The 17680-nt window shown below is 35.1% G+C and overlaps 1 protein-coding gene across 1 annotated transcript in view; it reads left to right on the forward strand.

Moving 5' to 3' along the window:
* Positions 1-17680, forward strand: part of HDAC9 (histone deacetylase 9) — a 912954-nt gene that overhangs the window by 724318 nt on the left and 170956 nt on the right. Inside the window, exons 22-23 of the mRNA XM_029929772.1 lie at positions 3131-3250; positions 3563-3660. Of these exons, the coding sequence (XP_029785632.1) occupies positions 3131-3250; positions 3563-3660 (218 nt within the window). The remainder of the gene's footprint in view (positions 1-3130; positions 3251-3562; positions 3661-17680) is intronic.

A 17680-nucleotide genomic window follows, 5' to 3' on the forward strand; every position in this document is an offset into this window, starting at 1 on the left:
GAATGATTCTAGTTGATCTGTGGAGCTTATTCATTCCAGTTCTCCTTCTGGGGAAGATTCCAGAGACATTCAGAGTGGTGAGGAGAGGGAGCAGGTGCACTTGCTTTTAACTCACTGTTCATTGTGTTCAGGGCATGAACCGTCCCAGAAAGTAGGATTTGCCTGCATGATTCAGGTAGCTTTTATGCAATGTGACTTTTAATTGAAAATAATGCATTTTAGACTTTCTTTATTAACAAATCACTTCAAATGCCCTTAGATTTTAGGCAATTCTATTTTTAATCAAGCACCAAATTTGACAAAAAATTGTCCAAGTGCCTGTACTAAATACTTATAGTGATATTAGCTGGTCAGATATATGGTTTGTTTAAAGCTATTTAACACTATAATGAAACATATTGGTCCTAAATACTGATAGAAAATAAATTTTCACAATATATTTTTAACCAGTAAAATATTGAAATGATTTTTCAGCATTTCTCAGTAAATCCTAGTAAATTTTGAGACATTTAATGATTTAGTTCATCTCATTACTATAGTAATTCCTCACAATCACCAATAATTTTCTTATATGAGTCTAGTATATATTTGTTGCCATGGAAAGAAAATCTTCAGATCATACCTGAGTAGTAATTACTTATTATAAACATTTTACAGCAGAGAAAGCTGAAGTATTCTCAAGGTTATATTATAAATTGTTGCCCCAAACAAAAGGCATATTTGGACTTGTCTTTATTCCTAAATACTTTGTGAATGTGAACATGGAATCAAAAATTTATTCCAGCATTTTTTGAATGGATTTGTGCATTTTAATGGTGTCTGTTGGATCCTTATTATATACTGTGCAAGACTGTATTTCTTATTCAGAAATGTGTGCAATAAGCATCACCACATTTTTCAAGATAAATGATTTTATATCTAAGACAATTTATCATCTTTTATTTGACCTTCTTAAATAAACCTTTATAACATCACTATAGAAACAACAGTAATCAGTTTGTTATTTTTCTCACTTTCAAAATATAGACCCATTTAGGGCAAGAACAAATTCTTCTTCCAATGCTGGCTTAAACTTCTGTCATGTAGTAAAAATGCAAGTGTTCTTTCAATACAGTTTTTCATAGTATTTTGTTTGCCCATCCTCTAGATATCCAGTAGAAAACTCAAAACACCTTGTGAATTAGTTTCATTTTTGTTCACATAAAGGAAAATAGCTATGCTATCTCTGCCTTTTTTTTTTGAACATTCAGAAATCTCTGGATTAATATATTTTCAGTAAGCTATTTTTCCCCTGATGTGTATGCCTTCAGCCAGAACAAGTTTCTGGATTTATACCTTCCCCAGTATTTTGTGATTCCTTAAATGATTTTGGATATGTGTATAAAATAAAAGGAGGAGGCGATTTGTATATGTCTACCCTGTGGATAGCAAGCTCAGTACAGGCTTTCAGAATCCAACAAAGGGAGGCTTTGGTGGTGTTCAGTGATAGAGCTCTGGGCTGGAGGTTAAAGTGAAGACAAGTTATATGAACCTCAGTAAGGATCAATGATGACCACCAGTCTTACTTCACAGATTTGCTAAGAGTGAGATCAAAGAGGTAATTAATGTTAAGTGAAAGTGTAAGTTGGCCTTGGGAGTAAGAAGTGGATTCAAGATCCAATCTTGTACCTTTTCTTCTGTATAGTCTTAGTAAATTACTGAAAACTCTGAACCCCAATCTACTTATCTTTTAAACTAGGGATAATATCATATACCTCATACACTTGTTAAATAATCCATTCAAACTATTTAATACAATGCCTGACACAAAAGTTGTAGGGATCATTGTTGTAACTCGTAGGATATTTACTGATATAAAATAAAGTACAATATAAGTACATAGTTACAAGTGACTAAAACCTTAACATAACTTGAAGTTATGTATGTTGCACATGTAGCAGTAATATTATTTTGAATACAAGTATATAGGTTATTCACTTTTGAGAGTTGTCTGTTCAGGAAATATTAGGAAGCATATTAATTGAGATTAATACTTGAGCTCTTTAATTTAAAAAATTCCATTTTATTTTTCCCATTTCTTTTATCATTTCCAGCATATATCTATCTCATAACAATAGAACCAAATAACTGTTAAGTCATTATCATATACCAATGTCCTAAGAATTTTTTTTCTTTTATTTTAATGATACAGGCGATTTTTTTCTTTGGGGAAAAAGGAAAGGGGAGTATGGTGTGGGGAAAGAAAAAAGAGAAGGAAGGAGACTGGGAAAGAGGGTCATGATATAATATTAAAACTAGGCAGATTGGACAAGGTTGCATAAAGCTCCATGGCCATCTTTCTGAGTTGGCCCAAATGATTTAATAGCTGATGAGCTCATGCTCCTGTGTCTTCCACTCTTGCCATTACAATTTTACCAAAATAAAGTATGAAGTCCTTGTTGCATCTGGCGTCTCTTTTGAAGTGATTCTAACTGCTGAGGGATTGCTAACTGAACTGAATGCTCCAAGAAAGCCAATTTACTCAGCTGGTTGCAAAGCCTTTGACCTTAATGGTGGGACTTGGCAAATCAATGCATACACGTATGTTTAGTGTTCTGTCAAGAATTGCGAAAATGCTCTGTAAGCCATAGATCCTTCTGCAAAATACTAGTTTGTAGTTTAAACATTAGTCTTTCTTCAGAGGCCAATGAGGCTAGTTAATTAAGCCTGAGGGGTTATGAACTGTTGGCAGTTAATAAGTCATAAAATTCCTCCATAAAACAGGATGCGAGATTCCATCACTGAAGCAAAGAGTACAAAGGGCCGGTGTATAAATATCTAATTGTACCAAAGGACTGGGCTTTCTCAGTGACTGCTCATCTGGAGTCTCCAGGGCATGTTCGCTGTGGTTTCCTGATTTTTAGAAGCCAGTTTAAAAAATGAGTGCATTAAAGGGTAATTTGCCTGAAAGTTCAGGAAGTAAAGGGGGTGGTGTGGAAGCAAGTTGAATGGGAGAAAGAAAGAGAGACATGGTGAGAAGACAGAAAATGAGAAGGAGGGTGGGGTAGAAAGGGAACTAGGAATAAGAAAAGTTGTCTCCACGCAGAGTTAGACATTACTGTATTTGTCATCTGTTTTCTTTTCCCTGTAGGATGTTCACCATGGAAATGGTACACAGCAGGCCTTTTATGCTGACCCCAGCATCCTGTATATTTCACTCCATCGCTATGATGAAGGGAACTTTTTCCCTGGCAGTGGAGCCCCAAATGAGGTTCGGTTTATTTCTTTAGAGCCCCACTTTTATTTTTATCTTTCAGGTAATTGCATTGCATGATTACCCCTAATTTTCTTGTCCTTTGCTGGTGTTTTAAATTACACGAGATTACTGAACTGTCCCGTGGGACCAGGAACCAGTGCAGAACAAGTGCATAACCCAGAGCACTGGTTGTCAAGCAAGGTTGAGCTGATTTGACATGTTGTTTGATGTTTATTTCAAGAGCTCACATGTGTTTGTTTTCCTCTCTCCTTGCTTTCTTCCCTGCACCCTCCTCTACCCACGGTGTTGTGTTTTTTTTCTTCCTAGGTTGGAACAGGCCTTGGAGAAGGATACAATATCAATATCGCCTGGACAGGTGGCCTTGATCCTCCCATGGGAGATATTGAATACCTTGAGGCATTCAGGTTGGTACTTGTTCTCCTGAGAGTGGCACATTAGAAAACAAATGTCCATTGAAACAACACTCTTTGTAAAAGGGAAATGTAAGTTTTAAACAAGGGAAAGTGGCTTAAGGATCCATTCCATCAAAGTTCTAAAAAATGTTTGGTTTAGGGGACCTGAATATTGCTACAAAGACACATAAGGAATATGTGTAAGAAAAAAAGGTACGTCAAGACCTAGTTGTGGTTGTATAGGTATATGGCCGGTGGCCCAAGCATGCTATCTCCCTCTGCAAAAAAGAAAAGGGAAAAAAATTACTAAGTAGTTCTGGAAACTTGGGCCTATTATAACATATGTCATGATTTAGAATGGATATTAGCATATTAGATGCTCTGAAAAGTCCTTTGTTACCTACTTAACTTTGTTGAACAGGCATTTCCCAAACTTCACTGGACTACACATTCCCTTTTGCACATAGCACCACTCAGCATTCTTGGTTCTGAGGAGCTAGCTCACTTTAGGAATGCTGGCCTCAGCAATCTCATTTCATGGTGGAGTAAATAACTTTTCCCTTTCATAATATGTATATTTTCCCTCTCACATTAAAACATCAAATGATTCTCTGTATTTAAGAGTCTCTTATGGTTTACCTCCCTCTCTGTTTGAAACTGTTTTTCCCCTTCCCTCCCCACATTGTCCTCTGTTAAGTTTCTCAAATCCCACATATGAGTGAAAACATATGGTATCTGTCTTTCTCTGACTGACTTATTTCACTTAGCATAGTACTCTCCAGTTCCGTCCACGTTGTTGCTAACAGCAGGATTTCATTCTTTCTTATTGCCAAGTAGTATTCCATTGTATATACATAAACCGCATCTCAAACTGAGGGTTGATGGGGGTTTTGGGAGAGGGGAAAATGGGTGATGGGTATTGAAAAGGGTACTTGTTGGGATGAGCACTGGGTGTTTGTATGTAAGCAATGTATCATGGAAATCTACTCCCAAAGCCAAGAGCACACTGTATACACTGCATGTTAGCTAACTTGACAACAAATTATATTTGAAAATATGAATTTAAAAAATCAACTAGTTCATTGTTTTCAGTTTTTCTACAAAGTGTAAGCAGTAATTGAAAGGTATATATATATATATATATACACACATATATATATTCTGCTACTTTGTCCTTCTAAACAAAGAAATTTAAAATTAATTTAAGCAAGAAATGCAACAAAGTAAGAGCTTTCTTTTGGATATGGAGGGGTTTTTTTAGGACGTTTAATCTTTGGCATTAAAAAATATTTTCAGTCCCTGTGAAGGACTGTTTTAAGGAGAAATATGTCAATATTACCTCACGTGTAAGATTTTAGGAAATTTTAACCTATTGGTAATGTATGATTTGGGGGGTGTTTTGTTTAGTGTAAAGCAAAAGTAAAAAACTGCATAAGAAATCTTAGGAGCATTATTTTTAAATTTATTATTTATAAATTCCCAAGGGGAAAATACTATTGATGTATTTGAAACTTATGGATATAATAAGCAAGTTCTTCCACAAGTTAAGTTTTAGTGACTTTCTGCTGTCCTATGTATCATGCATACTTCAATTTCTCATTTCAGAGTCATTTTTCATTTGCAAACAGGCCCAGATTTTCAAATGATAGAAAATCACTATTTTCAAAAAATACATTAAAAATCAATATATATAGGGGTGTTTCAGTTGGCTCAGTCAGTTGAGTGTCCAACTCTTGATTTTGGCTCAGGTCTGATCTCAGGGTCATAAGATCAAGCCCCATGTTGGGCTCTGCATGGAATATGGAGCCTGCTTACAATTCTCTCTCCCCCCCCCCCCGCTGCTTGCTCTCTTTCTCTCTAAAGTAAAATAAAATAACAATTAATAATATAATAATAATAATAATACATTTGGTTTTGAGACACTAAGGGCAATTCTACCCACCTTCCAGATTTTTATTTTGGAAAAAAATACATATGCTCAAATATCTACACTATTCACATAATCGCTGAAATAAGTTTATTTACTTAAAGACTTGGGTTGCCTATGAAAATATTTTGGGTTAATTTATAATGAAACTAAAAAATTGCATTACAAAACTTTAGGAGTTTCATTGTTATAAAATTCTGTTTGGGACACCTGGGTGGCTCAGTCGGTTAAGTGTCCGGCAGGAACCTGCTTCAGATTCTGTGTCTCCCTCTCTCTCTGCCTCTCCCCTGCTCGCACTGTCTCTCTCTGTCTCTCAAAAATAAATTAAAAACATTAAAAAAAATTCTGTTTACCTTTGTTTGCAACTTGAGAAATATTAATATTTTAAAGGAACTCTAATGGGATATTACACTTTAATATATCACATAAGAATTTGTTTACCAAGTTAACTTGATAACTTGCATGATACATTAAATTCTGAAACTTAGTGTAGCATATGATTATATCCATAGATCTGCAGTACGGAATTCTGTTTTTTATTATCATAATACTATTTGGGGTATTATGGCTTTACCTAAAAATGGATTATGCACACCCAGCAGGGAAGGAGAGCTTATATTTTGTACTGCTTGTTCTCACATCACAAAGCGAATGGTGGGTAAGAATGTTTTCAAAGGACTTCTTTGAGAGCGCCTGGGTGGCTCAGTTGGTTAAGCGTCTGACTTCGGCTCTGGTCATGATCTCACTGTTTGTGGGTTCCAGCCTCGCATGGGGCTCTGCTCTGACAGCTCAGAGCCTGGAGCCTGCTTGGAATTGTGTGTCTCCCTCTCTTTTTGCCCTTCCCCTGCTGATGCACTGGCTCGCTCTCCTTCTCTCTCTCTCTCTCTCTCTCTCTCTCTCTCTCTCTCAAAACAAAAATAAATAAAACGTTTTAAAAATTTGTTTAAAGAACCCCTTTGAACACAATTTCATTACATAAGGTGAAAACAGATATTAAGTATACATTATTGTTTTTTGAATGAAATGGTAAGTGAATCAAGTGCTCCTGAAAGTGACTGAATGTCCTGAAGAATGGTACCTGGGATGACTGGAATGGAGACACTTTATATCAGCAGACTTTTCTGAACTTCCCAGTGCAATCACCATATCTGAGCTTAGTTAGAGGAGAAGCAGTATTATTTAGCTAGGCTGAAGAAATGTCAAATTTCAGCTTTTAAAGTTCATAGTTACTTAGAAACTACATTTAAACCATAATAATTCTGTTAATTTTGAATTGCACTAGGTCTCTTTGCCATTCAACTTGTATGAGTAGAAGTACTTGTGAACTTGTAGAGGAATCAAGAAAGTAAATCATCCATTCAAAAACATTCATAGAACACATCTTGTATACCAGGCACAGTGATAACGCTTAGAATTTTGAGCTGACTTGCTCAAGGATTATAAAATATGTGATACTTACTATTCTAGAGAACAAATATGCTTAGATGTGGAGGGATGTGGAGGGGATAAGATAATTAACTCTTTCTGAAGGATTTCAGGAAAGCCTTCAACAAGTTTTGTTGGGCCTGTGCTTTCAAGGATATTGGGAATTTTCAAGGGGTAAAGCAGTGGGAGTAGGGGGGGCACTCAGACTAAGCAGAGAAAGTAGACTGCAAAAAGCATGGAGTCATGAAATAATCTTGCTCTCTTGGCTTAGGGGTGTAAGAGTGGGTTGACTGACAGGTATATGGATCATACTCCATAAACTCTTTTGTTGGGAAAGAATTGCCCATATGAATATATAAACTCCTTTCTAATCTGGGTCTTTAGTGAGATAAACTCCCAGAAAAATACTTTATGTAGTGATACTTTATAAGCATTTACTTCTTAACACAACCCTTGTTTCCCCGTATTAAAACTGAAGATCTTTCTGGCATCGTGGGTGCAGCAAATGAAGATGGAGGAAAAAGTAAATGGGACCCTTTTCTTTTTTTTTTTCTTTAATTGTTGCTGGATTGTGATAGTATCTTTGGAGGGAAAGCCTCTCTCTGTGAACCTATAGAAGGATATAAGTTGGCTGCTTATTTTACCAGCCAAATTTTGTCACATATATTGTTCTTGTGGTTCCTATTCTCTATTTTATCTATGACAAAAAGAATATTGCAGGCAAATGAAAAAATTTCATGTTTTCTATAAGCTTTAAAAATAATTTTAAAAGTTAAATAGAATATTTAAATTAGTTCACATAATTATTTCTTCCATGCAGTTATCACTCATCTTTAAAATAATGGAAGGATATATTTAAGATTTTTTGTGAGTTTTAAAAATATTCAGTAATATCAGATATCTTTTATGTTGAACTAAAATGTATTCCAAGCCTACCATATTATAAAATAATTATGGTGCTCTTTATTGAGGTCTTTTTAAAAAAAGTTTTTTAATGTGTATTTATTTTTGAAAGAGAGAGAGAGAGAGAGAGAGAGAGAGAGAGACAGCATGAGCAGGGCAGGACCAGAGAGAGAGAGGGAGACAGAATCTGAAGCAGGCTCCAGACTCTAAGCTGTCAGCACAGAGCCCAACACAGAGCTCAAACTCATTGACTATGAGAGGATCTCCTGAGCCCGTCAGATGCTTAACCGACTGAGCCACCTGGCACCCCCTCCTCTTTTTTTAAACATTTATTCATTGAGGTCTTAAATGCAGGGTCCTAGATTAGAAATTTTATAAACATTATGGCTAATTTTTTAAGTAGTTTGTATAAGCCACAGAACTACTGGGCCATGGTGTGAATTCAGTTAATGGCTCTTAAAATTTCTCTGTCATATCACATTGCTACTCTTTTCTATTCATTATTTGAAAGACTAGGGAGTTATAAAGCACAGTGAACTTTTGCCACCGTATAATATGTTAACCCCCAATCTAAGTCACAAATGTCTAATATATACAGCATGACAAAAAAGAACTATTCAATAACTCTGGCTGGATGAGTCAATGAATAAATGAGTGCATTAAAGAGAGAAGAAATGATACTGGCTACAGTAGAAGTGTTGGAAACCCCTTGTATTAAGTCACCCTATCAAAAAGTGTGAAACCTAACTACCTCTTGGCCCCTCAAAGAGTATACTTTGCACGGAACTTTGAATACTCATTCATTTGGTTATAATATTGTCAGATGTCTTCTCTTCATTTAATGTTTTATTGAATGCCTGCTAAGCAGTATATTTCAGTTTCTTCAAAATATTTTTCCAATTGTTCTGTCTCATCCATAGTCCCCAGATGAGCACTGGATGCATTGTTTTTTCTAAAGGTTAATTCTTTAAGAGTTCTTCAAATGTTTATGTGATTGTTTATAAAAGATCATTTAAATTGTTTGTTTATAGTGGGCAGGACACAATATCTCTTGTTCCTAATTAAAGCTAATGAAGTCAGCATCTCTAACTGTTAAAAAAAAATAGGAACAATTTTCATTGTGAAAGAAGGACATTAGTAGTTGTTGAAATTTTGCCTATTTTATTCAGTAAATAAATGAATGAGAGAATAAATGGCAATCCCTTCATGGCTTTTTAATTTCAAAAATGAAGTAGAGGTCCCTTATATTCAGAAGGTTTTGTTGAAATAATAAATGAATCCCTTGACATACACTGAAGCCTAGCTAAGACCGTAGACTAGAACTGTTGAGTTGGGTTCCTTAGATACAAACAAGCTGTGATTTAAAAAATAGCAAGTTGCCAAGCCAGTGTGTTATAGTCTGTACTACCTTAATTGATAATTTGTAAGTGGTCAGGATTTCCAAAAGTCAAAGTATCTAAAAATAGTAGTTATTAAGAAATATTCACTTTGGGGGAAGAGTCTGACCCAGAACGATTCTGTTTCACTGAGATTATTAGTATGCCAACTAAGAAAGGGGAGTTGAGCGAGCTTTCTAATTTAGAAAATATACTCAAAAATTTCTGTTACTTTTTTGTAAACTATTTTTTTCTTAATTGACTTATGAAGTATCTCTAATCATAGTATTTGTACATATAAATATGGCCTTTGCTAAAATACGTAGGCCAAATGATCAAGTAGAATGTTTAAAACTTAGTATGTTTGTTACATCATCCACGCAGTCCAGTCATTTGGGTATATACACAGTCCAAACAGCCTATATCTTTTTCTCTTGTCTTTGGTTCATACCTGTTTGCTTTAATGATAGAAACAAATTGAAAATCCATTAATATAAAACTGTGACTGGAAACTTGAATAGCTTAATTATTCTCAGTTCATCAAACTGTTGGTTCTGTTCTAGATGCAGTATCTTTAAAATAGGAATCATGGCTTTCTCTGCTTCTTTCCCACCTATGGCAAAAATTTAAAAAAATACACACTTGAGAACAAAGAATTAAGCCCTTTATTGTCATATTCATAAAGCAAGTGTTCCTTAGACAGCTAGTCAGTAATTTTGGTCAAGGGACATAAATAAGTACAATATTTTATTTTCTTTCTTTGTTATTAAGCAAACGTATCATCACTATTCTAATTTTAGAGGACTGACTTCTAAATATTCTTGTCATATGTAAGAGGTTGCTAAATTCTGTCTGAGAAGTGAGATAAGACCATAATAAATATGTATGTTCTTTCTTGTTAGTAATGACAACTAAGTAAATATTTTATAGTTATTGCTCTTATTTTTATCATATTTTAATATAATTTAATGCCAAGAGAATGGAAAATAATATAATTGTAAAAATAACATAATGATAATAATAGCATTAGACTACTTATTGAAGACTTAATATTTGTTAGTTTCTCATTTCTTTTCATCTTTACTCGTTGGTGAGCTAAGTGCTCACAATCGCTAGATGAGGATACCAAGCCCCTTTTGAGTTTCAGTAGGTTTCCTAATATCCCACAGCTGGTACATGGTGATCAGGGTCTTAGTGGAGAAGTGTGAATGTGGAGACACCACTCCTTTGGCCCTAACTGTAAGCTGTATAGTTCCTCTATCAAGAATAGGAGTGACTAAACAATAATATAGTGAGAAGTTCTTTGCAAATACATTTTAGTCAATCTAACATTTGGTTTGGACATCTAAATTGGTAACACTTTTAAAATTGAAATTAACTCCTAGATTTTTACTACCCTTATATCATTTAAGAACTCCAAGCTACTGCTCTTTGTGCTTTTCTACCTCATCTGACATATAAGAGAACCTATCAAATGAAACACCTATAATTTTCCTTCCTTTTTATAACTAGACTATTTACAGTGGGAAATATATGTTTCCCTTTTTTGTTAAAAGGAATATTTTCTTCTTACATTTAGATTTCTTGAAATAAGTATATTTCAAAATGAGAAATGTCAAATTAAATTTTAATGGAATATAGAATGATAAATTAACTTTTAGACCCAATTTTGAAATAAAGAATGATTTGTTGTCATCTAAAAATCATGCTCAATACTGCAAAAATGATTTGGGGTCTTATTTTGTCTATAAGAGCTGTGGTTGATGCATCCTAGTCTTGAAATGGATTCTCAATTGTTAATGACAACCAAATATATTATGTTCATGATAGTGTGTGTTTTCCCAAGGATGTTGATGAAATTTTGGGAAAGAGGTGGAATTTCTTGAAACAATTTGCCAATATGAAATACTGTACATATCAAATTGGCCCTACCACCATCTTTCCCAGACCATTTATCATAGCTCACAAATCAAGCCCACATTTTCTCTTTCTGAAAAAGAAATAAAGAAGATGTGGGTTTCAAATCTGAACTTGTCAATCAATCTTGGGAACAAAGCAGTAATGATTTTTGTCTATTGATACTTTATTTCAATGAAGAGTGATGCATATGAATTTACTGCTGGTTTGATGGACACTTTTATTTATTGTCCAGATTCTTTTCTTTATATTCAGCATGTAGAGATGTTTCAAGAAGTTTTATCAGAACAGGTCAGAAGAAAAAGATCCATAGGAATAAATTTTAGAAAGCTGTCTGCTCTATCTGCTCTTTATTTTAGCAATAAGTATAGTTTAACAACATTTTTTTCTCTTTCATCTGTGCAACATATTGTACCAATTTTCATCAAAAAATTACAATTTCTATAGGTGTGTGTCTCTAGATACCCTTAGAATTCTGCTCTTTGACCCTAGGAGTAAATTGATCTTATGCACACCTGTCTTCCTTAGGAAACTTGCAAACTTCATTTTTGAGCTGAGCATCAAAGAGATATGATATTATTAGACAGTATAGAGCTCAGGTAAAAAGTCCAGGAAGTATCTTGAAGTGCTTGAAGTTTTGAAAGGCGAATTATATTATCTACAGTGAAGAACTATTTAAAGTAGTTCAAATGCTCCAACATGGTTTTATGATTATTTAAAAAGGTCAAATCAACTGTAAAAATTTTAAGACAACATTTTTCCCTTCTGAGTTAGAAATTTTAAAGCCAAAAATTTCCAGGAACTTGTGTAGCAATTATACAGTTTTCCAAATAATAAGAACTAATTAAAAGAGGAGCTATGTTCAATTATAGCTTTTCCCTCACAGTTCTAGGAAAGAAAACAATTTGCGTGACTAAAATTGATTTGTTTTTATTTTTAAGATGGAACAGTGGGTTATAAAACTCTTGTCTTGCACAAAATCCTTCCAACATGTGTGTAATACTCAGAGATATCAAGAGATGAAAGCTTTCCATGAAATATGTGGAGCTTTTTAGGCCAGAAATAGCAGATCTTTTGGACGTTAAGCAACTCAGATCAATTTATTAACTATCTGCTTGTAATAATGGAATTGTCATGCATTTAATTATTATATAAATACAACTGAGAAACTATGGAGTCGCACTTTTTCACAATTAAAAAAAATTTTACCATTTATTTATTTTTGAGACAGAGTGCTAGCTGGGGAGGAGGAGAAAGAGGGAGGGAGACACAGAATTCAAAGCAGACTCCAGGCTCTGAGCTGTCAGCATAGGGCCCGACATGGGGCTTGAACTCACAAACTGCAAGATCATGACCTGAGCCACCCAGGCGCCCCTCCTTTTTATACAATTTTAGTGAATATTTTAAGATTATGCTTCATTTACTGGTAAGATAAAGCCAAGTAGAAGTCACTTATTTTATATTTCTTTGGACAGCTATTTGTTAGCCAGATTTCAGTGCCTTTGGGTCTTAAATGTGTTTCCTTGAAACTAAATAATTCCCCTTTATATCTATGATTTCATACCTAAAGTTTGTTACAACTAAGTTTGCTGAGATGACAAATAATGTGGAAAAAGAAATTTTGTTTTAATATACTATAAGTACAAATCTGGAGTCCCTTTTTTGAGAACTAGATAATGTTCACTGAGAGAAATTCACTTATGTTTCCAGGTAGAGTAATCATCTTTGGGAAACTTCTGTTCAACAGAAAATCTGTTTAGATACTACTTTTGAGGCTCAGGGCTGAAGTTTATACCATTTTCTGGTAGGCAGGACTTGGAGAGAATAGTCCAAGTCTTTGCATGACATCAAACATCTAGATGATAGACTCTGTTTTCCATATTTCATCCCAATGATTTGATGTCATGTAGATGAAACTTGTAAATCAACGTCTGTTCCCATTTATGTTACGTAGACATTTAAACTTCCATGGCACTCTTTTAGAAGGGTGAGGACTTTTCCTTGAATCTGCCTATCTCTCTCGTGGGCACCACAGTCTTGGGATTGACTGTCTAAACATCTTTTCTGAAGACGAGCCTTGCTGTTATGTAAAGCCATAAAGAGGACAATGGGTTTATGAACTACATAACTTCTAATGGGAAAGACTTAGCAAAATAATGTTCTTGCCATTATAGTTCATATTTTGCAATTTAGAAAGCAAATAGAAGATAGGTGTGATGGATGATTGAGTCACCTTTCTATCTTTGGAGAATTTTAAATTCATCTGCATTTCACTTTTGAAGTATTTTGTATACCAAGACAATTGTGGAAAAGTCCATCAGGGAAATAGCATCTGTATATTATCTGACCTATTAAAGAAAGATACATATTTTTGTACTTGAAAACAAAAATAATGGTTTACCTAGGATGTGTATTTTTGTTGGTTGATAACTTCTTAAAATTAAAACAATATCAGAGTTACTATTATGGACTGAATTTCAGAAACCAGTGAGCATTTTTACTCAGACAGACAAAGGCAAAATAATGAAGAGGAATTTGTTTGCTATTCAAAGCAAGAATGAGATGGGCATGAATTTGTAATTTAAGTGTTTTGTGGCCCTAGGAAAGCTTGGTCACTTGACCTTCTGCTTTCAGTTTCAGAAAAAGTCTCTTAGAAACTATAGTTACATCAGGCCTCTGACTTTTCTTTTTGTATGCAAGTTCTCATCTTTGTGCGAGTTTCTCTTTTATAGTACAGCATTTCGAGATTGAAAATATCATTACAGAAATTATTCAGTGATGACTTTCTTCCAATCAATATAATTATACCAATGTAATATAATTGATAGCAAGTGAAAAAGGCAGGGACAGAAATAATAAAATCTGGTGTATGTCATATTTTACTGATTTAGTTAAAAATTATTAAATTCTAAACTTTTCAGGGAACTGAAGTTTGCCAGAGTTTGTTAATACATTCCACTTCGTTTTTTGAGGACACGATAGGTGATAAAAATCAAATAATTATATGTAGAATACAAATGAAAAATATTTAATTAATATGAAAGAATCACTCACCTGTTAGTTTACTATTGTTAATGTTTTTTAAACTTAAGAAATTAATATTTTGTTTGTCTTCTAAAATTGTGAGGATGCATATCACATATATATTATTGCACTATATATAATATTTGCTATATTTGCATACATATATATATACATACATATATAACATTGCATTATACATAGATACATATATGTATACAGACATGCATACACACCTACCGTGAGTGTGTGTATGTATATATATGTATATGTGTGTGTTTGTATATAAAATGTTTGACACAGTTCTCTAAACATGCTTTTGAAAAAATTGGTATGTAAAGATTTACTCCCATTACCAGAGCTGAGCATGAAATCTTGTACCAAATTTGAAGGACTTATGAGGCCCAATTTAAAATTTTGTTGTTTTATAATAACTTAGGAAAAGTGCATTGTTCCTTGTAAAATACCCACATGTTCTCCTTTGGAATGGCTCCAGACTGTAACTAAACCACGAGGTTGCCCCCTGGTGCTTTATGTATTGTTTAATTGTTTGCCTTTGGTGGATGTTTTTATTAAAAGCCTATTATTTAGGATAAGACCAAAGTGTCATTTTAAGAACAACAGAAACAGAGCTGTTTAGTCCCATAGTTCTTTTTCATAGGTGTGTTAGTGAACACTGGATGCAGCTAATGAGCCTGCTGACATTTTCTTCTTGTAATACTTCAAAAACAGCAACAACAACAACAACAAACAAAACCCTGATTTTTATTTTTCTCCAATAAAACATGACTGGATTGGCTTAGAAGAGCTGTAAGGCTGTGTGGTTGTACCCAGGGTGGAAGGGGAAGGGAGGTGTCTGTATGCTGTGTTTACTCTTTCTGTGTTTGGTCCATGCCAGCCGGGAGTTTCATGCACTTTGGTACATGTGGTCATATGAGGCCTGTGGAGCACGGAGGCAGGGAAGTCCATGTGTTAGGAGGGCCATAGTGGGCTTCCTGGGGTGTTGACCAAACCCATGTGTGCTTCATTGCATGTCAGAGCTATAGAGAAAGATTTTAATATCCTTCCCCTCCCCACAGGTCAGATGCAAGGTAAGTATCATTCTGAGATTCTCAGATCACTGTACATGTAAATTATGTCTGGGAAAAGTTTTTAAATCAGTGTTCTTCTGAAGTATTTTCTTTTCTGAAGTGGCATCGTATTATCACTCAACTGATTTCTCAGAAGTTGGTTCTGGAAAGAATTCACCATGTTCTCTAGCAGTTCCTTGCCACAGAGACCAAGTAACAATTTGATTAGTCCTCTTCCCAATCTTGTTTTTGTGACTGTGAATCACCCTTAGGCAAAAAACTTGAAGGCAGTATACCTTGATAAAATTTCTAGGACTTAAATGATCTCATTAAATTCCGATACTAGATATTATGTTGACATTTGAGGAAATATGATTATTGACAAAATGTAAGCCTGTTACACACTGTATCACTTCAAAAGGAGAAAGGCCATTAGGGCATAATTACATCAGGAACAGTGTACACATTTAGCTGGTTTATAAACTGTCACTTTCAGAAGTATGAAGACGTATAAAAATTTCCAAGGGTTCCATTATGACCCTATTTCCAACAGTATTCTCTGACAAACTAAATAAATTACTGCATGTATTGGACCTTTGAGGCTTGGGGCAAAGAATGGAAAAATTATTTACAAAAGCTTGAAAATATTTAATCACTAGAGGCAGGGGGGCAACAGTGTTTTAATTAGCAGGTCCTCGGGCCATTGGCTGACTGGAGGCTTTCTCAAACAACCACACAAATGCACTGAATAGCTGTTTGCCAGCCTTAGGGTCAGGCCTGAGATGAAACAGATAAGATAATTGGCTCTAATGAAATCCAGAAGGCCTTGGCTTTCTTGTCTGAGCTTGGATTTGAAAAGTGCGTGTGGAAGTGAGGCTTAATTCAAACCAGAACTGAGCTAGGCCCGTTTCTTAGTGACTTTGATATTGTTTGAAGTTCTGAAAGTGTTCGCCACACCACTAGCCTGCTGGGCTGGGCCTCCCTGGTACCCTTAATTACTAAGCTTTATTGCTGACTTTACTACACAGGAAAGGGGCCATTATATGTTCCATCAACATCAGCTCTTCTCAGATTGGAGGAAAGGACAGGGTTAAAGGCCACTGTAGGAAGGCAAAACCTTCACTTTGAGGTAGTCAGATCATTTACCAGTGTTGAATTTCACCATTATGCACATACATTCCTTACAACACAGAAGCCCAATTTCCATTTTTTAAACAAGTGATTACTTTTCAAAACATTTTTGTTTGTGCGTGTTTTTTTGCATTAAAAACGTTTATTTTGGGGGTCTGAAAATATTGTACCTGATATATTGAAAAAATATATACACAACACCTCTCAATTAATTGTCACAAAAAAGGTCTGGTTGGATTCTATAATAAGGAGGATTATTATTAATTCCCCTTTGAAGTGCCCCCTTCTGTGGTGTGAGAGTCCTCCTGATACCCTCAGGAATAAGGACCCCTCAGGAGACTCTACAAAAATTAAAGCCTGGCTTCTAGAGTCTTTCACAAATAGGTTATACAAAAGGGTTCCCAGTCCAGTCCAAAGCTAAGAAGCAGCAAAATTGAAGAAGCCTCCCTCTTTAGGGGTCAGCTGTAGAATCACCAAAGAGTCCATCCTGCTGAAGCTTACTGCTATTCCTCTTTTGGTCCAACTGAGAAAGATGGTTTATGCATCTTAATGAATTAATAAATATTCAACCCTTAGCCCTCTTAGACGAGGGGACCTGGGCATGCCATAAATAGCCAAGGGACATGGAGTCAGAGCTCGTTTCCTGTCCTATTTATCACACCTTTTAGTTAGGAAAATCATGAATGATACCATCTGACTTGGCTTTTTCTGAAATAAAATGTTAATTATTTTTGCATTATTTAAGTAAACTTGACATTAATGTGCTCTAATTTATGCATGAACCTGGTCACCATTCATCTAGTACTCCTTTCTGAGTGTTCTTGTGCACAGGCTGAACAAGGCACTAGTTCTCCCTGAGGATATGGCTTCACCTAAGTAACCATGTGCAGAAGCCAGGGAGATTAGCATGAAGAAGACAAAACTAAGTGTCTACTCCTTAATCTTTCCTAAAAGAAATTAAGGAGGTTTTTGACAGACCTTGGCCAGTGATGAATCTGATATCAGCTCACACCAATCAGAAAAAAAGAAGAGCCTTAGAATACTGAGCTAATTCAAAATATTTGCTTTTTTGTTAGACACTGTTATTGACTGAATGTGTCTCCCCAAAATTCATTTGTTGATGCCTTAACCCCCAATGCAATGGTGTTTGGAGATGGGGCCTCTGGGAAGTAATTAGAGTTAGATGAGATCATGGCGGCAGAGTTCCAGTCTGATGGGATTAGTGAAGGGACATCACAGAGCTGGCTCTTGTCTCTTTCTCC

Source organism: Suricata suricatta, chromosome 2 (genome assembly GCF_006229205.1).
Source record: "Suricata suricatta isolate VVHF042 chromosome 2, meerkat_22Aug2017_6uvM2_HiC, whole genome shotgun sequence".
In the NCBI taxonomy this organism is placed as follows: Eukaryota; Metazoa; Chordata; class Mammalia; order Carnivora; family Herpestidae; genus Suricata; species Suricata suricatta.